A 23,342-nucleotide genomic window follows, 5' to 3' on the forward strand; every position below is an offset into this window, starting at 1 on the left:
AACACCTGCTCTAGGCAGGCGTTAATTTGAGCACAAAAGTGTTTTGGATGCTCATCTTTTTTTGCATTTCAGGTGTGTAACTAATAGTGCTCACTGCTCATCACATGCAAATGCATGTTGATGAGGCTAATAGTTTCACCGCACATTGGACACGTGTTGTGGAGGCGCTAATCCCATTACATAAGGTGATTAAGTTCCACCTACATAACCTGCATCCAACTGTGGGGGTTAAGCAGTGTGCTCTGCCCCTAGGACTGGAGTCTGCCATCACTGACCTATACCTTACCAACCAATCACTGAGCAAATCATTTAGTCTGTCTGAACAGACTAAATGGCTTTGTGGGGTCGTCCAAGTTCGTAGATTGCCTTAGTATGAAGGGACATTGATACTCAATACCAGCTAGTGGGGAGCTTAGCTTCAGTCCAATATCCCAATAATGCTAGCTTAGTGCATTTTAAAGGCAATAACTTAAGTGGGAGCATCCAGATTCCCTGAAAGCTTGCTGATAGAACCCTTTTGCCACTTTACCATTAGCCACAAAAGCTTTAGTGCACAGGATTTTTGTGGTCATTTCATTCTGCTCTAAGTCCCATACTTGCTAACCTGCTCCCTTCCATGAAATTCCCATGCCCTACACCTCCCCCTCACCAAATCTCAGTTAAGTGTGGGCCTAGGAAACACTGTCACAGCTTCAGCAAGAAGTTTTAGTAATTTGGATATGCTGCCACTAACATGTCTGCCAAAATGTACATGTGTATATTACCTTGCACTTCAGTAGGCAGTGGAACAAAAAAAAAAAAGACAGGGAATTTTTGCATTTCATATACATATATTATCCAGTTTCACATTCTTCTAGGATCAGAAACATAACTCACTGCAGACTTAATACAAGCAAGAGCCATGGTTGTAGGTAATACTTAAGCACTTCAACAATAGAATGCGAACAAAAAAAAATTGCACAAATCTTTTATAATACGTTATATCCAACAGAATAGTTAAGAATCTAAATCTTTTCCTTCATAGGCTCTAACTAAACATTAACTTATCTTACAGATTACAGTTTTTTAATAATTAAATTGCACACAAATGCACACATTCTTTGATGTATAAATATTTCCTTATTACACATGGTACAAAAATACTCGTACTTTTGTTCTGTATTCCCATAAGGATGGCAGATATTTGGCAAGACTGGAAAGCTCTCCAAATCAGGATGTGGTGGGATGGAGAGAGACATCTTTTGACAAAATTAGATGGAACTGGAAGAAAAACTAGACTTTAACAGGATGAGAAACACGAATCAAGAAAAAAAAACCAGTGCATTTAACTTTAATTCCTCTAGTCCTACTGCAAACAGGAGTCTAGTATTTAAAAGCCAAGTCTTCACAAAAGCAAGATTTTTAAAAATGATCAATAACTAGACCAAGACCTGTTACTATGGTTGCACAAGCACTAGAAGTTGAACACAGTTTAATTCATGCCATAAAGCCATCATGCAAAGCTGGTGATTTGTTCTCCAGCAAAAAAACTGCACACATTTGGAGGGACCTGAACATTTGGTAGGCAGAAATGCCTTATCCTGCACCAGTGTCTTGGTTAGGCAAAATTGCTGCATTCTGCCAGGATTTCGCCTCAGACTAGGCTTCAGTTAGTGGAAAGCAAGAATCTGTCAAGAACATTTGTTTACATTAGGAAATTCAGTTCAAGTTGGGCATAGATTCAGTTTCAAGGAGATTTGAACAGGAGAGTCTACCACCCTTTATGGGGAGAAAGTGAGGTTATGGCACAGTTAGACACTGCTTGGTGCCTACAAAAGTTGAAGAATTGAATAGGGGTTCATCTCTGACACATCACTCCATGGAGACAAATGAGAGAACAAGCCAAGAAGAGAATCTAAAAAGAAAAATAAAGTTTGCTCATTATGCATTAAACGGTGGTGCCCATCTGAGATTAAGTGCTTACATACTGAACTTTAAGTTGTCAAGTGGGGGGGGGAAGAGGAATATCACTTCTGGTCTTTGCCCAATTCAGTATTAACTAGACCTGCCTACAGTCAGTTTTTGACAAAAGTGTGACACCTGAATCCATATGATCCTTGGTTCCTGAATTATAGACTAGTCCATGTGAGAGGACAGAGCAACATGCTCACATCCAGGAAGTGAGGGAATAAACTTGCCTCTGAGGAATATGAGAATACTTATTTACTTCTTTTCTATACCGACATTCATGACAAAGTCATCTCACACCGGTTTACATCAAACATGGGTGAGTTACAAACAAGGGGGCAATAACGATAATGTAGAACTTAAGCAGGGACAAGAAACTGGGAGAGGGTTACCAGGGGTAAGGCGATAGGAGAGGTTAGGGGTGGAGGAATAACTAAATGACAATGGTTACAGGAAAAGAAATACTTATGCGAAAATAGTCATAAAGAGAAGGTAACTAGAGCTAGGGAGAAGGAGGGGGTGGAGGGAAAAGGGAGGAACACAAGAATAGTAATAATGATTACAGCATGATGCTAAACTGATAACTACATTGTGAGTCAGTGAGTATACCACAACAGTTTAAGGAAAGGCTTGTTTGAATAGCCAAGTCTTAAGTCAGCATTGTAGTTTCCTTGCTGCCTGGGAAGAAGTGAATGAAGAGGGTAAAATCTTATGATCCAAGCCCCCCCCCCGTTTCCTATGGCAGATTTTTCAAGCTTTTCAAGCAATTAGCTAATTTTGAGCAGATTTTTCAAAATTCTGCAATTATGGCAATGTTTGCATAGATTTGTTAATTTTGATTTTTACTTTTAAAAATTCAGACATTTGTGTCCTGATAAATTTGGTTCTTTACCAGAGAAAAAGGTATCTTAGGGATGAGGACTGGGAGGAAGGAAGGAGAGGAGGGGGATCTGGAATGGGGAAGAGGAGAGGGAAAGGAGATCTCAGGACAGAAAAGGAGCAGCAGGGGTAGAAAGAAGGGAGGAGGATAAAGAATGAGGTAGAAAGTGTATTATGGATGGGGGGAGGAAGAGGGAAGATCCGGATGGGATAGGGAACACAGGAAGCCACAGCCATCCATTCATACCCCTCATGCTCTCTCTCTCCAAAGTCTGATCCCCTCAACACCCCAGTAGCCCCTTCAGTCCTCCCATTCACATCCTGCACTACCCTTCCAATCCCACACCCACTCCAGCCTGCCATATCCTCACTTTCACAACTCTCCAATGCCCCCACACTCACCCTCCTGTTAGAAGAGGGTAAGATGACTGCAACCTTGCAACGACTCAGGCTACATCCTCCTCCTGCTGCTACTACTAGGGCTTTGAAACACAGAGGTTACTATGGACATGGTTCAAAGTGTGACTTAGGCCTCAGCAGCTGTCATCCTCCTCGTCCACTCAGGAGGGTGAGTGAGGGAATGGGGCAGTAACAGGGGTGGGTGGGCACCAGAAGGGAATCTGCCATCCCACTGCCACCTCTTCTGCTTCTGGGAAGAGGGCGTGAGTAGAAAGAATATGCTATGTCCCATTGCCAACAATGCCAGCTTTCTTCCTGTAGGACCCAGGTCCTTGGTCTCCTGTGGTAGTTTGGCTATATTGCAGGAGACTGGAGGCCCTGCTTATAAATGCATAGAACATAGCTTAGCTATAAGTTCTGTTATCAGTCTGCATTAATTTATTCTTACCTTCCCCTCCCTCCCCCCCACCCAACAAAAATAGCCCAACATTAATGCATCAAGTAGTACTTACTAAACAGCTTTAGCAAAATTGACGAGATTTCCATCCTTGCTGCGTAGCTTCGGATGGAGAAGGATACCAGCGCATCTGCAAGAGATCCAAAGGTCTTTCAGTATTGGACAAAGCTTAACCAACAGGATACAGGCCTTTATACTTTGCCAACTAAAAAGATCATTAAGGTGATGTCACTAATATGAAGACCTTAGTAACCTGTACTTGCAACCTCCAGACTACTTAATTTTTCATGCCTAGCTACTTTTCACATTTCTCATGGAAGCTCACGAGGTGGTCTTTGACCCATGTCAGAAAGCTCTAGAAAAGTCAATTAGATAAGTGTTATTGACACCTGGGCTTTATATTCCATTTTCACTGCATGTATAAATTAATTTTAGCCACATACCCAAGTATTTACAAACTTGATGTAGACTTAAGGTCTCATTTTCAGTGTCCTAACATTGGAGACCATGTAACCCTATTTACCTCCCTCCCCAGTCCCATATCCAGCATTACAAGTCAATTAAATAAAAACTACATTTTAATGCTTTGCCAGACCTTTAATTGGTCCTGCATTTCCTTTCCTATAGGATGGAATTTCTCTAGTTCTGTATTCAAATATCCCCCCTCCCCCAAACCCAGTGCATCTTGGTATTCTGTTTCTAACTAAGCCTGCAGACAAAATAATAAGTGTTAGTATAAAAAAACTGGATGGGGATGAAAACCCCAAAATGAAATTTTGATCCTGCCACTTACAAAATCATCCATTGGCATTATGACAAGCAGAATACCTGCTGGCTCAAGGACTATTTTTGGGCACAGCATGAACAAGATGTGCTAGGCTTAAAGAAAACTGGACTGCACATGCTTTTAGCCTTATTAATGTTCATTCGACATCAGTAGAACCCATCATTTGTGGCATGCATTTAGAGTAAATTCTGGATGTTGATCAATGTTAGTATATTGCTTGCTGGTCTTTCAACTTTTTGCACAAATGGGCTCATGGCTCCCATTCTCCAAGTGAGGAACATGCACTAACATACAGTGGAAAACAATGCAGTGTTAATGGTGAAAACAGTGTTAACTACCCTCTGCTGAAGATCAATATTTGTCACAAACCAAAATTACATGGTCTTTAGTAAGGAAGAATTTAGTAAGGAAGAATTTTCCAGTCACTTTTTCTGCATGTTCATCCTCTAATTTGTTAATGTGAGCTTGTCATATACTAGTAAGAGAGCCTGATATGCTTGGAGGAGTTGGGTTGCACCTTCAAATGTTTCAGCTGGAGCAATCCAGATTGAATCCCTACTGAGCTTGTTTTCCCTAAAAAGAGAAAATCCATAAAGCCATGAGGCAAAGCCAAAACTTGTTTCAGCATGTTATAACCACCCTAGATCATGGTCTATAATGGTAGACTATCCTGGTTTATCTTTTGTAGATATTTGTTCAATAAAAACAAACTGCATCCTAGTAACTGTGCAGCATGCAGAGAAAACCCAAGTCTGGATTCTACCCCTCAGGCCAGCTGGGGGGGATCTTGCAGGGTGATGCTCACAGCTCTTGAGTGAGGGAGTCTCAGTCATCTGCTGGCCCAAAACTCAGAGTATGTGCACTGTGCTCCCTCGCCAGTGAGGACTGTTGCTACAATAGCTGGATGGGAAACCCCACATTTGCAAATAGAGTTCATAGTAGGGGTGTGCATTTGTTTGCAACATGCGCCATATTTGTTGTATTCGTGGGGGGTCATAAAATGTATGGCAAACCCCCACGAATACAATCACTAATGAATAAACCCCCACCCTCCTAACCCCCCCTCAAGACTTGCCAAAAGTCCCTGGTAGTCCAGCGGGGGTCCTTGAGCCATCTCCTGCACTCGGGCTGTCTGTATTCAAAATGGTGCCGATAGCCTTTGCCTTTAATGTCACAGGGGCTATCTGTGCCATTTTGAATACGGGCAGCCCGATTGCAGGAGATTGCTCCAGGACACCCGCTGGACCACTAGGGATTTTTGGCAAGTCTTTGGGGGGGGAGGGGGTTTGTAGTAAATTAAGTTTAAAGGGTTGGTATGGGTTTTTTTTTTTTGGAAACTAATACATATGTAACTAATGAACAGATCGGGGTCCCAAATACGAATACCGAATGGGATGAATCAGTCCCTACTGCACATCCCTAGTTCATAGCACCTCAGCTCTAGTAGGTGCCAATTAATCTGGTAGGTCAAAGAACACTTCCCTGGTATCACAATGGTTTCTGGAGCTTATTTAGTTACAGCAATCCAGAGTTTGAATAATGTAGTGGCAAAGATTTGTTTTAATCCATAAAGGAAGTAAGTTGCAGTTAAATTTGTAAAGCAAATTGGAAGATTGTGTAAGAATATGCCCCTCATAAGTGTGTAAAAAAAAAAGAAAGCCAGGGTCCTGGGTTAACTGTCAGAACTGAATTTCACTGGGTAAGCAAGCACCAGTGCAGAACGCAGAGTCCAAGGATAGAGAGCAGGGGTTTCCTTCAAAAGTTTAAAAAACAGGACTCCGCCTACCTGACTAAGCGCCCTGCCAAATTCAGGCGTTATATGTATTCCTCTGTTTCACTGCACTATTTAGTTTATTCTGTCATGCTGCCCTTTGCCTCCGGCTAACCTAGCCCCCAAGTTAATACCTCCTTGTTATATGTAACTTTCGCCTCTGGTTAAATGGTTGATTAAGTTATACCCCTTGTTACATGTAAACCGATCTGATATGAATTTTATTCATGAAGGTCGGTATATAAAAGTGTTAAATAAAAGTTAACTGGTGCTAGTTCAAAATCAGCACATTCAAGACAATGCTGCAGGAACAGTTATACGGTTGTTACTGCATTGGCTGGGAAGGGTTATGCGTAAGTTATCCAATGTATTTTTGGAATTCAAATCTTTCCAAAACTTTGTACAAGGGTTATGTACACTTTTTTCCTGCCCAGGAGTCATTTAATGGGCTTTTTGGCTAGACATAAGATTTGATATTAGTATTATACATCTGGCATATTAAGGATATTATATGCTCAGATCATATAGTATGTTAAATTCAGCATACAACAAAATGTAACTACATTTTTCTTTGAACTTAAAATATAATCCACCTGTTCTAGGCAGATAGTTCAATATAAAAAATGAAACCAGCTTTAAAAAACAGAGCCAACAGCACCCCAGCTTTAGGGCAAATATTCAGTTATTCACAAAAGAAACCAGATATTATGGGTAAAAGTGGAATATAAGTATCCATTTACATTATCAGAACAGCAATTAAACTTTCCCCCAGGAAGCAGTCTTCCAGCCAAAATTAAGTAATCACATTTATATTTAAAAGATTTTCAATAGGCCAACACATGCTCATGGTTGCCATTTCATTACAATTTGTGTCTGCGTTCCATAGCATCAGCCTCACCACAACACTTCTAGATATATCAGCCTCTAGTTGCAGAAACTTGGTCAAGAGCTCCTGTCTATAAATTCCAAATATGTTCCCCTAAGTAGCTCTGGGATTCCTGCAAAGATTACATTTTGAACCTGAAGAGAGCAAAGCCACCAGACAGCAAACTCTGCATATAAATGGCTAAACCAGTGCAAAATTCATCTGACAGGATGTGAATCCACCTTAAATCTTCCAGCACTGCTCTTCTCCTTAGGACTTCAGTGTAGTCTATGTACAAGTTGACAAATGATATACAAATAGAAGCATCTGAAAATGTCAAATAGTTCAATGTTGCAAGCAATTTCTCTCAACTCACACTCCAATTAGTTTATCCATCCTTCCTCATTAAAGATAGGCATAAATGTATATTACTACCTATTGCCGTCATAGCCACTCCTAGAATTTTGGTAGTGTATCAAACTGCCATTGCTATTGTATGTGCCCAAAGCCTAGTCAGTGCTGCTCTGATAATTCCTTTAATCAGTGTCCACTGGTATTTCATAAAACACCAATTGCACCTGTAATCCTACAGTTTTATAGGAGCTCAAACCAAGTAACCGGTCACAACTGATTTGAGTTCATATTCAATTGTACTTTCAGGAAGGGTTTACCGAACTTTGGAGTAGCAAGTCATAGCTATTGTAGCCAGCAACCTGGCATTTTAATCTATTTATTGTATGTTGGGCAGCCTTGCCAAATTCATAGCATGTTATGTAACTGAGCAGTTAAGGGTTATTGGATGCGTGCAGTTCTACCATGCTGAACATAGGCAGCTGTATTATAAATGACAAAAAGGAATTGTAGAATTTGACATTTTAACTGGGGTCACTATCATGTATTTTTTGTAAACAAATCTTGCTGTGCTGTTTTATGGTAGAACTTTAGCTTCATTGTTTCTATGACTAGTCTAGCTACAGCAATCCTTCCCCTGCCCCAAGACTCCCAAATTAATTTAGTAGCTCTGCATCTCTATGAACAGTCCAATAAACTGCCTCACCAGGAGAGGGTACTAAAGCACATCTGTTTGTAAACCTGTTGGGGCTATTACAACAGCAATGGTTTGGGTGTTTTGGCTATGAAGCTTTCTAATAATCTGTGATTCTGTTGACGTACAACTACTCTCCAGAGCAGATTAAAAAGGAGAACCGGTGCCAATTCAGATCATGTGGTGCTGTAACAAAAATAGCAACATCTGTTCAAACTTTAAAGAATCCAGTATCACATCTTTAATATACAACCCTAATATGGCAAGCAATTTTAGGCCGCAGAAGCCATCACATCACACTTCAGTACTAGAACACTAAAATAGACCTGCTGCTTTCTGTTATATGAACCTCCAGATCAAGAGCAGCAGCAGTCGAAAAGTAAAATGTTTCCTGAAGGAGAATGCACATGTGCTAGGTTTTTTGTCTTTAGGGCTGCATTTGAGATCAGACAGTGCACACTGAAGAAAATTGGGGCAATGTTCTTCTAATCAAGTTTATACATGAGATAGCAACCAGATATGTAGGGCAGCTATCTCGGCACCTCCCTTCCCCACAACAGAAGGCTAGGAGGTGAATCTGCTGGTTGGCAACCCCTTAGCCACATCCTTCCCCGAGTGCAAGTTTATGATATCCAAGTACATCCCCCCCAGGTGTTCAGGATGTTCTGGTCCATGAACTTTTAGAAAGTTATATACCCATCTACTTATGACTCCCAATTACAACACTTCTGCCAAGATTCAGCCACAGAGAACCAAATAAATGGCTGATTTAACAGTTTAGTGAGAAACTAGGTAGGAGGCCACAAAAAGGTAACTGGGAAAGTTTGTAAGGAAGTTTACCTAAATGTTAGATACTGGTGTGTTTTGTTTTTTTTTAGGGAGAGGGTGACCAGACTTGAGTGCACATGTTCCAAGACCTGAACAGAACTGTGCTCTGTGGGCCCCAAGCAAAAAAAAAAAAAAAAAAAGAAGTTGGTCATTGCTGGCCCAAGTTCAAAGCAAGGATAAAAGGAAGGAAAAGTTAAGGGGGTGAGGGAGAAGAACCCTGAATAGTTATGAAGACTCATGACACCAAAGCTCCAGTGGAAGAGGGCAGTTTACTGAGCTGAAGACACTACTGGGCCAGAAAGCAGTGGGCTATAATATCCAACCACCTTATTTGAGACATCGAAGTGTTTTAGTGGAAACATTAGGACCCAGACAATCATATCCTCCCAACATGCATGCTGGAGAATCTACAATATAGCTTAGCTACAGTCATAGTTATTGTAAGATCATTTTGCTCATACCTCTTCCCATTCAACACATCCCCTTCCCTATTTGCACACCATTTTAAGATGTCTTGTGCCATTTTAATCTACCAAATTGTTTTAATATCCTTGATACACAATTATCCAATTATGTCTTGTTAGAAGAAGGATACCAGTACTAGTCCTGACATTCTATAAAAATGAAATAGAAGATGGTCAGTTTGTGCACCTATTTAGCCATATTAGCTGGGTGAAAATTAGGAATAGTGTGCTTTCCCCTCTGGCATTAGCCAGCCTTGCTCTAGAGATGTGTACCAAGCCATTAAGTCAACTCCCTGCCTACCCTTTTAATAATGCAGGCTCTTTCTAGTTAAAGTATTCCATTTGGGCTAAAACTATTGCAGTAGCAATAGACAAACTGCAAATAAAAGGGCAGCTAGCCCAGTAGGGAAAAACCCAACGTAACGCAAAATGTAATTCAATAAACCAAAGTGTCAACTCTACAGTCCAGTGCAGATTTATTGGAAGTCTTGTCCAGGTCTCTCCCTTTCTTCCTCCCCTTAAAAAATAATCAAATGAACTGTCATTGCTCCTTTTCCTTTCATCTACTACAATTTTGTTTCAATGAACTTATGAAAATGTAGCCATCAGGATAACTGAAGTTGGCACAGGTGCGAGCATTTCTCGCACAGAGGTCGGAGAAGAGGCCATTCACAGACCCAGTGCAGCCAGCATGGGTGGATTTCATATGATCATGCTGCCAGACTGCTACAGGAGTCATTTAAAGGCTTAAGCCTCTTGATTTGGTAGAGGTCCTAATGTAATCAAGTGTTAACCCTTCCACATAAGGTTTGTCTCCACCTAAATGCCAAGACACCACTTGGCTGATAGCTTAGATCCTATGCCAATATTTCAGTCAAGAAAAAAAAAATGGATGTCTAATTTTTGTATTTTTAAAGAAAAAAAAAAAAAAGAGTTAGTTCATACTGCAGTATAAGCCTATACCAGAGGACATGCAAAGCCCAAAACTATTCTTCTGTACAATGTGGGGCGTGCTTTTACAGTCTGCTACAGTGGCATGTCTTTAGGCATCCCTGGGATTGGTATGCTAAAGGCAGATGAAAGCAAGGAGAAAGAATTGAACTCTCATTAGTTAAGACTGATAGTATCTAGCAGGAACTTGCTGGTCTGGTCTGAACACTGGTATCTGGATGATAGTGTGCAGGAGTAGTTTAGTGTTTAGAGTAGCAGGCTAAGAACCAGGGAAAACAGTTCAAATCCTACTGCTCCTTGTGACCTTGGGCAAGTCACTTCATCCTCTGTTGAAGGGAAATACCTACAGCATCTGAACATAATCTGCTCTGAAGTGTCAGAAGAGGTAGAATATAAAATTGTCTTTACTAGATTGTAGACTCAATGGACAGTCTCAACCCCATGAAGTGTCTACAGTGCTGCAAAGATATGGTATTGCCATACAAAAGATGGCAAAACTAAACCCATTATTAGATCCTCTTTATGAAGTTGTTGATTGCTGTTTTGGGAGTGAACACTCACATCCCTGTAGTATAATTGTACTGTGCTCTTAGGGGGCACCTGCCAACTGATAAATGGAGCACAATCATAGCAAAGATGCAACATTCAAATTCACTGCATATTAATACAAAGCTCTGTTTCAAAAGAATGCTTCCAGGAAAAAGATCTAAATATAACATGCCATAAAAAGAGATTTGAGTGTATATGGTCTAACTACAGAATCTTAGTTTCACAAATCATGTCTATTGTAGAAGCTTAAGAATAGTATTTCAAGGAGGCCTATCTCCCATCTTTCATAAAATGTTTCCATATTTGCAGCCAGAAGCCTCATTAAAAGCTTATGGAAAAATTGAGTGACTTAGACAAGAAATTGTTCTTACAAGCTCTAATCAGGAGGTCACACTAATCACAAATATACCATCCTTCCTACAGGATAGTATGCTGTGCTTGGAAATTCTAGATGGGAGTTTGAATCCTGCTACAAAATCCACAATTTATCCCATTTATAAATACTAAGCACAGCTTTCCATTTAGTTTTGCAGTTAAGTTTGAGTCTCTCAACTGATCTTAACAGCAAACAAATGTCATTTCAAGTAATATGGTTTTTAAAGGCAATTAAGATAACTGTCAAACTCTGCAGTCCCATTCTTGCACTTCTAGACATTTCAGCAGCCTTCGACACCATAAATCACAACGTGCTCCTTGATCGGCTATCCGAAATCGGTATCACTGGAACCCCCCTCCACTGGTTCACCTCTTTAAGAAACAGACAATAAGAAGTTAGAATAGGCAACCAAGAATCCAAAGCATTCAATCTACAAGGAGTCCCAAGGCTCCTCACTCTCAACCCTATTCAACATTTATCTTCTGCCCCTCTGCAATTTTCTTTCAAATCTTGGTCTCAATCACTACATATATGCAGACGATGTACAAATAGTCATCCCAATCACAGACTCACTACCTAAAACCATAAAAACATGGGAAACCTCACTTGCAGCCATCAGTAACTTCCTCTCCAGTCTCAACTTGGCACTCAACACTGCAAAAACAGAAACCTTAATAACTCATCCACTGAACCAAGTCAACCCCAACCAAAGAAACAATCCCCCTATCGCAAGCCTTACACCTCAGCTTCCTCAAAACTCAATCACTACATCTCAACATGCAAGAAATCTAGGCGTCATCATAGACTATCAACTCAAACATTTCATTAAGAATTCCTTCAAGGAATGCTACTTCAAACTGCAAACTAAAAAAAACTGAAGCCACTCTTACATTTCAACCATTTCCCAACAGTACTCCAGTCCACAATTTTCATAAAAATAGATTACTGCAACTCTACTTTTTGGCCTTCCAAAAAACACACTCTCACCCCTCCAACTGCTGCAGAATGCAGTTGCACGCATTCTCACAAACACGCGCAGGAACGAACACATAACCCCTATCCTCAAATAATTACATTGTTACCTATCCAACGCATACATTTCAAAACCCTCAACCATAATACACAAATCCTTACACAACCCAGCTATGAAGTGGTCATACAGCACCTTCTTCTGCAAGACAGACCTACTCAATCACACTATCTAGCAACTCTAAACATTCCTACATCCAGGCTCACCCATTACACCACCAGGGAATGCGCCCTATCGATTGCTGGCCCCACTCTGGAACTCCTTACCCGCTGACATTCACCAAGAACCCTGCCTACAAAAATTAAAAAAACCCCCAAAAACATGGCTTTTCACACAAGCATACTCAATTACAAGAATTCTACTCCACAGCCTACAACACATACCACCTAACTCCAAGCCCCGTATTTACGCACGCCCACCACACATACCCAAACAATTCAACACAAAGTAGCCTCCATGCAAAAAACACACTAGATAGACTAACATATGGGAGGTGTTTAAAGTACCACAGCCCTAACACAAAATTGTAGCATTCCTGATTAAATTGATACCTAATTAGATTAAACCAAATCTCTACTTACATGCCATTCCAACGCAAAGCCTATTGATAAATACACCAAGTGATACTCTACCAGGATCAGTTTGGTAGAGCCTGCTATGCAAACTGTTAAATTGCCATTTTAGTTACGCTGTAAATATTGTAAGATAACCGTGCTTAGCAGCATAACCTACCAGCTACATGTTGCATGTAAACTTAAAAAATGTCATTATAGTTACTCTTGTTAAACTGTTATATTGGTTACACTGTAAAGCACTGTTGCTGATCACTTATTTGTAAACCGATCTGATGTCCAACAACGAAGGTCGGTTTAGAAAAACCTTACATATACACATATATGGCTACACAGAGTACTATTATATTTTATAGCCTGCATGTATCAGGTATGTGCAGATTATGAAATATGCATGTGTCCATACCCCAATACTCTTCCTATTTTAGGGACATTTTCCATGTGAAAAGCTTGCTTGCATAAATCAGTTTTATATTACTTTCTGATGTATGTGTTATTTTAATTTTTGTGTACTGTTGTAACCCACCCTGAACTTCACATAGTGTGGGATATAAATATAATTAAATAAAGTTGATATATTTTTAAAAATAGTGTAATTTACTTCCCCCCCCCCCCCCCACCCACCACCAATTCCTCAACTAATCCTCCTCCAGGTCGAGACCCTGCTAGTTCTTCAGCCAACCAGTTAACAGCACACACTGGGGTATATAAGTAACCCCTCTTCCCAGGGACAATAGGGACCCATGGGTCACCCTTAGCACTCAGGCTTAGGGAGTCATCTTCCTCTCCCGCTCGACGAAATCCAGGCCTTGAAAAGAAGAAACTGTGCAACAGCTAGTCTGAGACGGTACCATCCCTGAAGTGTTATACAAACAACTTTATGGCCTCACTGGGTGGCAATCTGTACCCAGGGATGGGGTTACAGTCATTGTCTAAAAATCAAGCTGTGCAACAGTGGTGAACTGAGATCATGCTAAGAAACTAGCATCATCAGTGGAGTGGCCTCAGGGATCCATCTTGGGTCCATCTTTTGTTGCTTTTGTAAGAGGGGCTAGCAGCTAAGTAGTATCTTTTTGTTCCAGATTTCAGCAAATAAGATGAAATGCAAAACATGAGTCTTGCATTTGGGGGAATGCAATCAAGCAGGCAGGCAACTGAAGGATATTAAGTCTTTAGGTAACACCATAATAAGGTGGTGCACGCCAGCGGTATGCAGGCCTGGATTTACACACAAGTTTACACCTAAAGTGGCAAAATCTGGAGCTGTAAGGTTCCTGCCCCTTCCAGACCTTCCAATTCCATTTCTCTCCCTTTTGGGCCGATAGAGTAAAGTCCGCGGGAGAGCGGGCATTCGCCCGCTCTCCTGGTGCACGCACAGGACACTCCTTTGCGCACAATTCAGTATTCAAATTAGGCCCAGCGGTAAAAACAGGCAAAAGAAGGTGCTAAGGACACTAGCGCGTCCCTAGTGCCTCCTTTTGGACCGGAGTGGCGGCTGTCAGCGGTTTGACAGCAGACGCTCAATTTTGCTGGCGTCGGTTCGAGCCTGCTGACAGCCACGGGCTCAGAAACCGGACGCCGGCAAAATTGAGCGTCCGGTTTTTGACCTGACAGCCACGGGCCAGCTTCAAAATTTTTATTTTTACTTTTGGAAACTTTTGGGACCTCCGACTTAATATCGCCATGATATTAAGTCGGAGGGTGCACAGAAAAGCAGTTTTTACTGCTTTTCTGTGCACTTTCCTGGTGCCCGAAGAAATTAGCGCCTACCTTTGGGTAGGCACTAATTTCTGAAAGCAAAATGTATGGCTTGGCTGCATATTGTTTTCTGAATCGCACGGGAATACCTAATAGGGCCATCAACCTGCATTTGCATGTTGCAGGTGCTATTAGGTTCGGGGGGTTGGATGCGCGTTTTCGGCCCCCTTAATGAATAAGGGATAACGCTAGCGCGTCAAAAACGCGTGTCCAATAGAGGGTTAATGCGCTGCGGAGCGCACTGTACTGTATTGGCCCGTTTGAAAAGTCTCCAATTGCATTTCCTATCTGCAGGCCTGACTCCATCACCACCTCCCCTACAGACCTCAGATACCTGATCCCTACCCTGCCTATAAAGCTCCAGCTGCACTGAATAGAAGAGGGCAGCAGGGCCCAAGTCAACGTATCCCACACCTACAAGAACCAGTGGCCCTGCTGCTGGGCTTCCAGTCAGAGAATTAAGGGTTAAGGAATTGGATTTTTAGGTCAGGGAGGAGTGACCGTGTCTAGAGGCAAATAAAGACATTTGTTACCATATGGTGATATTTATCTTCAGAAATAAAGGGATAACATCTGTGTTAAACAAGTCTTCATCTAAAGGATCTGTTTCCCTGTTTTGGAGCAATCTCTCTATAAGGATAGACTAGAGGCAGTTCAGGGAGGGCTACTGAAGTGAGAGATTAAGGCATAATCATGTCTATTTACCCGGTTTTATACCAGATTTTTCATTCAAAGTTACTTCCTCCACCTCCAAAATCAGATCTCTGTAGATCTCTACCAACAGCATTAGGTTGCCAGGAAAAATTCTCCCCCATAATCACTTTTATGTGTACCATGCAACAGAAAATGTGGTAGATGGGCATGATTTCCAGCTGACTGAAATAGTTGCATTTCCCATCCCACCCCCCCACCCTTTGTTTTTTAAAGCCATCTGGAATTTGTTTTTTATCCTACCAAACAGCTGAGTGGGAACAGGAAACTCTTCATTTGTCAGCCTGTGTAATGCTCTTTAACCCTGGAAGCTTGCCTCAACTGGGAACTTAAGCAAAAAAAAAAAAAAAAAAAAAAAAAAGGCACTGCATGCAAGATTCAGGGCACAAAAATCGGTCTCTAACCTTGCCTTAAACAAGGATTGAAGGCTCGACAGTAACCAAAGGCTCAAATCCACAAAAAACTTACTTTGCATGTGATTAATATAAAAATGCACAGCTTCCAGAAACACTGGTAAACAAGTTGGAAAATAGCTTATGTTTGAGTGCCTCCTGCATGCTAATCTCTGCTCTTCAGTTCCACTCCAGACAGGATCTAGTTTTAACCCTAGAAGAACTTCCTGCTCATTATCCGTACTCTGAATGGTTCCCTCTCCAGATACTGGCTTTACTGGAGATTAAAAGTGTAGGGCCATTTAATCGTTTGGTAGTTAGATCAGCATACTGTTCAGTCATGGTTAGGTTCCAGGACAGATGTTTCTGAAAGTTCCTCAAAAAAATAAAGTTACTAGACTGCATTCTAGTCTCTCAACTCTGATAACAAAAATGTACAATAAAGACTATAGAAATGAAGGCGAACCGGGCCCGTCCCGTGTTCGCCGAGGGTAACACGGGATCGGGCAGAGGCAGGGCGGGCGGAGAGGGAGAGCTAGGAGCAAAGGGGGCCAATGGCAGTGCAGCATTTTTTGAAAGGCTGCACTGTCATTGGGGCAAGGGAAAAGGAGCACGGTGCTAGATGGGAGCAGCCATTAAGGGATCGGGCAGCGAAGCAGGCAGAGGTGTTTGCTTCCCTCTCTCCCGCCCATCAGTTCTTTTGTGTGTTCTTTGCTGTGGTGGTTGTCGCAGTAGGCGGAAACCCGAGCCATATTTGAGTGGTAAGGGTGAAGGGCACGTTGCTGGGGGGGGTAATGCTCGTGCAGTTTGGGGCTGCTGCACGAGAAGGCCTAAAGAGCAAGGGGGGGCCGATGCTCAGGCCGCAAGCTTACCCTCGCCGACGGCGTGGCGGGGTAAGGAAAAAGGGGGGGCTCCGAGCTGCTTACCATTGGGCCGCGATGGTAAGTGAAGAATGGCACGCGGCAGGTGGTGGAGGTGGAGGGAGTTAATTTTGGAATATTGTTAAAAGTGGCTCGGGTTAGGTTTAATAAACTGCGGCCTTATTTGTTATCCCATACAGTTGTCATGTCTAATTTGTGGAGGGTAAAGGGAGCAAAGGCTGAGTGCCTGCCTGTCGACAGGTCACGAGTACCTGTGTTAAATATTGAACAGCATTATACAGCTGATTGTTACCATCCTACAGCTACTAGAATCTCAACCAGTTTATCTGTCCAAACAGTGTTTACCATTTAAAAGCACATGTGATGCCAACCACCCTCTTCATAAGGCAGGCAAGCTCAGATGGGGAAGATTGATCTCAAATATGGGCCTTAATGGAAGTCTTCTCCTTCCACCCCTCTCCAATTGCAAGGATCTACCAGCACCAGTCTCTTGAGTTTCTGACTCAAGCATTGCACACTATGGGAAGTTGCTACATTAAATTACAGGCCAGGTATCTTCAGCAATCAGCTGCAAGTTTAGGAATTTTGCCTACCAGATGGTTTCAGTTGAGGGCTGTGTTTTGTTTGAGATGCAGAAGATGGATAAGATTCCTCAGTTCTAATTTAAAAGGAATTGTGCAAGGTAAGAGGCAGTGTGAGGAAAGTTTCTCCTCATTCCTTTTATATAGGACAGATGAGGGTAAAAAGATTGCACAAATTAAGGTTCAATAGCAGCCTCAATGAAAGTATCTTACAGATTTCACATTACCCTAACAATAAATGATCTCATGTGATTTAGCACATAATTGGGAGGGGGAACACTATAGGCCAATTAAATTATTGTCATAGCTGAAAAAAGTTGCAGAAGCTTGTGGTACATAAGAAGATAAGAAATTGCCATGCTGGGTCAGACCAAGGGTCCATCAAGCCCAGCATCCCGCCTCCAACAGAGGCCAAAACCAGGCCACAAGAACCTGGCAACTACCCAAACACCAAGAAGAACCCATGCCACTGATGCAATTAACAGCAGTGGCTATTCCCTAACGGGCGGATTTTCAATGTCAGTTCAACACTGCAACCATAACTAACAGTCAGCTGTGATCACTATCAATGCCCTCTTCCCCCTCATCCCCCAAAGACCCCAATCTGAAGCAATAAGTGAGCCATTAGTGGATCTTAAAAGGCAGCAGCTTTATTTAAAAGTTAAGCTACCACTTTTGCATCCAAGCCAATAACATGTCTAAGAACATAATTGCCATGCTGGGTCAGACCAAGGGTCCATCAAGCCCAGCATCCTGTTTCCAACAGAGGCCAAAACCAGGCAACAAGAACCTGGCAAGTACCCAAACACTAAGAAGATCCCATGCTACTGATGCAATTAATAGCAGTGGCTATTCCCTAAGTAAAATTGATTAGCCATTAATGGTCTTCTCCTCCAAGAGCTTATCCAAATCTTTTTTGAACCCAGCTACACTAACTGCACTAACCACATCCTCTGGCAACAAATTCCAGAGCTTGTGCTGCCTATGGCTTGTCTGCCTGCTATGGCTTAGCTGGGCAGTCCAGAATTCCCAGGCCTACCAGCCCACTGTAATAGCTAGGCCAATACCTACAAGTTTTGGGTCATTGCTGTTTTTTCAAGCTAGAATGGTTCTTTATGCACTGTACCCCTAGCTCATGGCTTCAAGGCACACTGGATGTAATACCAGGCCACCTGCCCCAGGTACCACCTCAACCACAAACCTGTGTTGTCAGATGCAATTCCTGTGAGGGTTCCCCATTTTCCATGGGAAAGGGAACATACCGTTTCCCAGGTAAGGGTGCTGGGCATGGCAATTATAACTTTGAGTACACTCAAGAGGCTTGGACACACCTTTCTCCCTAGAGAGTCACATTGCCCTAGTGTCCTTCTCCCCCATACACACAAAATTAAACTAGGGCATAACCCAGAGAAGCTAATGCTTCCACCATTGACTATTTAAAAGGTTTTATGCTGTGGCCTACAAGATGAACACTATCCTGCCTGTATATAGTTGCAATTGCTTAAGAAGCCCTCTTACCTAGTCTACTGCATGTGTGGAGGACTCTGCATTGTTTCTGCTGGTAATCTTCACAATGCTGTGGCTCTAATTTAAGGCATCCAACACCAGTGAGGTAAACATCCCATAGGCTATGCACCTCAGCTGGAGCAGAGATGCACTATCCTCAATGTATGTGGATTAGGTGTATTAGTTTTGCCTTCTCTCCCAGATGCAGTGAGGTGGTATTTGGTTGCACCCAAGCTGCATTACTGCCATGTGAATGGAATGGCGTGGCCTGTGGTTATACTGCAGTTGTCCAGCTACTGGGCCCAAATTCTGTGTGGAACCCTCACAAGTTGGTTGTCATCCTGCTAGTTCTCCTTCCTAAGATAAAGGACTACTAGATTGTCTTGACAATCCTTTGCCAAGGCCAATTTGGTTTAAAAAAGTTGATCTTGCTGGCGATGGACCTTAAAATCTCCAGTGTGCCTCTGGTACTATTGTCTTGAACTTCTCTGCTGCAGAGACTGATCAGAACAAGTGTCACCGACAGTAGTAATGCTAAATGCTTGAAGTGTGCCTTGCCGCATCAAGAGTACACATGCTCTTGCTGAGCTTAGCCACACAGAGGAGCTCCACTTGGTAAGCAATGACCCAAACCACCCTACTGCCCCCCAAATTCCATTAGTAAGGGGCAGTTGAGACAAGGCTCTCGGGGCAGGACTATGTTCTTGCGCACCATTATTTTAATAAGTTAAAGTGTTAGAAAAGGTATTTCACAAGGTCCTGAATGGCACAGGGATTTATGCAATTCACATTACTAGGCTTGGTCCTGTCCTTTTGCAAAAACCCACTTTGCTGTTTACTGATAGGATTCTGAAAATGCTTAGGCCAAATGCTTTATTTTTAACCCCTGGGCTTATAATAGTTGCCAAGGAGATGGCCTGTTTCAAACCAGTTTACAATCAATTGCTCATGCTTCAAATTGAGTTTTGATACAGACCAGTTGCTTCAGACACATTATACATGCTGTATACAGCATTCAAAGATGGACATTAGCTGTACAACTTCTTCCCATCCCTCAGCAAAATACTCCAGATTTAATGTGGCCTTAGAGCTTGGAGACAGACATCCCCCACCACCCTCACTTAATTCTTACCTATAAGGCCGTGGATGGTAGCACTTCACCTCCACATGCTCAAATTTTGATAACAAGCTCTTCAAGGCAGAACATGATCTCATACTGATGCTGTATAGTACACACCAGAAAGGTCAATATGCATTTTAATGCTCATTGATATTCAGAAGCGTTCCCCTTACCTATTTTACATCCCATCCCTCTCTTCTAGACTGCCCTCAGGAAAGTCACATGGTGGGAGCTTGTGGTTGCAGAATAGAGTTGAAAGGTACTTAACCTGAAGGCCACCTACAAGCATTTAAAAAACCCCACAGGAGTCTAAAAAGGGATCAGATTGTGCTGAGACTACTACAATTGTAGCAGTGATGTGGCATCCAGTAATAGTGTAAAGTATCTGAAATAATCCTGGTGAATTCAAGGTTAAAAGAATATTTTACTGGAAAAGGCTTATATGTTTGCAGATTTTTTTGTATGAGATCCATTTGGTTATGAACAAGGTTTAGAAAAGACTGCAGCAAGATAGAAGGGTGTAGCATATGCAACCTAGTAGAAAGCTGGTGTTTCCACCTTGGCAACATCTTCCACTGCTAATAGGCCAATGCAGTAAGACTTATCCAAAATGATTTTTTTTTTTAAAACATGCACAGCCACCTCTCCTGGGCGCCCGATGCTATATTTAAATGAGCTAGTGTGTTAAAAAGGACATGCTAGGGAGAGTGTGTGCCCCCACTGTCCAGGAGACAAGACAGTGTGCTTGCTGCTATGGGCACTTGATACAAACCAGGGAACACTAAAGATCCACTAATCAACTAAAGAATTAATGAAATGTAGCAGTTTAAAAAAAATTTTCTGGATGTACAACAACAAGGGGTAAAATCAGCCTGGAACATGGTTATTGTGTATCCATCTAATTCTTGAGTAGATCTATTCTGTGGTTCCTCCCCTGCAGGGGAAGGAAAGAATAGTTTATTTTTCATAAGCTCTGACTTGCCGAGTTAAGTGTGCACTAGATACCCAGGGGTTATATACTCATCTACATGGAATTTACATGCTTTATTTGGACCCACATTTTAGACATGCTAATCCCTTTATTGTACTGGGTGTTATGCTAGTGTCCAAAATGTGCATCCAGCCACATGTGAACCCGTGCACTGGGCTGTATGCACTTTATTGCATCGGCCCTTAAGCTTCCTTTCCCAACCATGCTAAACAGAGGTTAGGTTAATATATGTTGAACAGCTTGGAGAAAGTTGTATCATGTTCCAGATACACATGTGACAAACATTAAAATGCATCACCTGTAGTGTTAATAGGCTGAATTTGGGAAGTAAATCTCATTTCTTGGACTTTAATTTACATGTAGTCTTTTGCAGAATGGAATTCACCCCGGGAAGATCTGATAGTGATATTGTTCCAAACTAGAACATACATAGACATGCAAATTGTTTTAAAGTGGTAGTTCTAGACCTTTAAGTGTATGGACTGGTCAGGACTGGAACTGTAGTCTAGCCATTAGAGTTTATTTTTAAATTTTTATACACATGTAATTTGTAACCAGCACTTACAATTTGAGGTGAGGAACAAGAAAAAAATATATTCAACTCATAAAATGAACCCAAAATGACTAAAAATCTGCCTTGATGTCACAAGCCAAACTCCACTGGCCTTAGAGCATGGAGCTTAGTAAAATATGCCAAACAGTATCTGCTCCCTCCTAGAATATAAATATAGCACAAACAGTATCTGATTTACTCACAATACCATTTCCCACTTAAGATACACCTTTACCCTCTGAATTAGAGCTCTTGCTAGAAATATAAGTTTACAGAACGATAGAGGGCCTACATGCCCCCATTCTTATCTGCATACTGCCCAAACCAGGGCTGGATATAAGCAGCCCCTTAAGGGCTATCTATGACAAAGCCATTATCTAAATAGCAGGATGTCCCAAGTCCTGCTCTACATTTTAAGTGACCGATAGGCTTCTACTCGCAGTAATCAAAGGATATCACCAGCTGCCATTTCCTATAAAAACATTTAGCTTCTGAAAGGTCATGATTGCAACAGTATGGATCTGCATATAGTCATGCAATTTTCTGCTGTCATCACCTGTTCACAAGCCAAAACTCCCACCTCAAACATTCATCCTCTTTCAAGTTATAACCTCTTTCTGATTTCTGTTTTCCTGGCAAAGCCATAATTCCTGCCTCCCCAGGCAGGTCTAATGAAATAAGGACACGACTTGTCCATCCAGCACTGCAACACTAACAGCCAGGGAGCTCACCGAAGAGTAATGTAATGTTTAACTCCATAAACAATTTATAGGTAACACATTTACCCCTTGAGTCAAGGGACATCTACAACTTCGTCAAAAGAGAAGGAAAGCAAGAAAAGGCAAGAGCAGTCACCCCTTCAAAGCAACCAATTCAAGTAAAGGAAAAACCATCCCAGTTTGCAATCATTTAATTCCATTTCAATGTTATCCTTTGCCATCTCCCCCCACCTCACTAACTAGCAAAATCGAGACAGCAGCAGTGCTGCATCCTCTGCAGAAAAGTTGCAAGTTTACCATCTGAAAGTCTTAAGTAGCAGGAAGAATCGGGATAAAAAAATAATCAGTGGTTCTTAAAATGCCCCTACCAAACTCTAAATAAAACTAGGGACCCAAAGCAGATAAGTCATTAATAGTGCAGTGTTCATACTGCACATGGCCTCTACACAAAGCTTTATCAATAAGGGCCAATAACTATTTGTATACACATGCAGGGAGATGTCATGCATAAAGTGTACAATGACCCCATTTCCACCAGGCTTTTCTGATTAAAGAGACTGGGGGGGGGGGGGGTCTGACTACTTTAGAAGCACCATGCCTTCCATTTTACACCAATGTCTTCATGGCAAACCCTGCCCCCTTTCGTTTCAAGCAGGTGAATGCTTTTAGTGTGGTACAGAGGGCATGATTAACCAGTTTTGTGTTTCAGTTTGAGGAAGCGTTCCCAGAGCATTCCCAACTTTAGAAGCCAATGCTGTGCTAGGTCAGACCAAGAAGTTCCATCAAGCTCAGCATCCAGGCTGACCATGGCCAGCCCAGGTCACAATTGCCCAGAAGAATTGTAAAAAGGTCCATTCCTCCTTGCTCATAACCAGGGATAAGTAACTGCTTTCCTGAGCCTACACTGCCAATAATGGTTTGACTTCCCGGCTGCATTGTTTTTACCACACTGGCAAGAAATGCTATAGTTTAATTGTGCACAGATTAAAGACTCCAGTTTTAAACCTGTTTTATGGCATGTCCCCTAGTCCTGTTTTAAAAGGACTAGGGGACATACCATTACCCATTCCACTCTACTCAAGATTTTAGACATTTGTCATCTCCTCAGCTGTCCCTTCTCCAGTATGAAGAGCCCTAATCTGTTTAGCCTTTACTCTTAAGGAAGCTATTCCTTGCCCTTTAATCATTTGCCGCCCTTCTCTGTCCCTTT

At 41.9% G+C, this 23,342-nt stretch overlaps 1 protein-coding gene across 4 annotated transcripts in view; it reads right to left on the reverse strand.

The window, feature by feature from the left end:
• Positions 1 to 810: 810 nt before the first annotated feature.
• RBPMS2 (RNA binding protein, mRNA processing factor 2) overlaps positions 811 to 23,342 on the reverse strand; it is a 100,474-nt gene continuing 77,942 nt past the window's right edge. For 2 of the 4 annotated variants that reach the window (XM_029574988.1, XM_029574986.1), the window contains 2 exons: positions 3,738 to 3,812; positions 1,315 to 1,894 (listed from right to left, as the gene is read on the reverse strand). In XM_029574988.1, coding sequence (XP_029430848.1) covers positions 1,809 to 1,894; positions 3,738 to 3,812 — 161 coding nt within the window. In that variant the 3' untranslated portion in view covers positions 1,315 to 1,808. Of the gene's footprint in view, positions 1,261 to 1,314; positions 1,895 to 3,737; positions 3,813 to 23,342 lie in introns of those variants that run through there. The other 2 variants (XM_029574985.1, XM_029574987.1) reach the window with 2 other exon arrangements.

Source organism: Rhinatrema bivittatum, chromosome 13, assembly GCF_901001135.1.
Source record: "Rhinatrema bivittatum chromosome 13, aRhiBiv1.1, whole genome shotgun sequence".
Lineage (NCBI taxonomy): Eukaryota > Metazoa > Chordata > Amphibia > Gymnophiona > Rhinatrematidae > Rhinatrema > Rhinatrema bivittatum.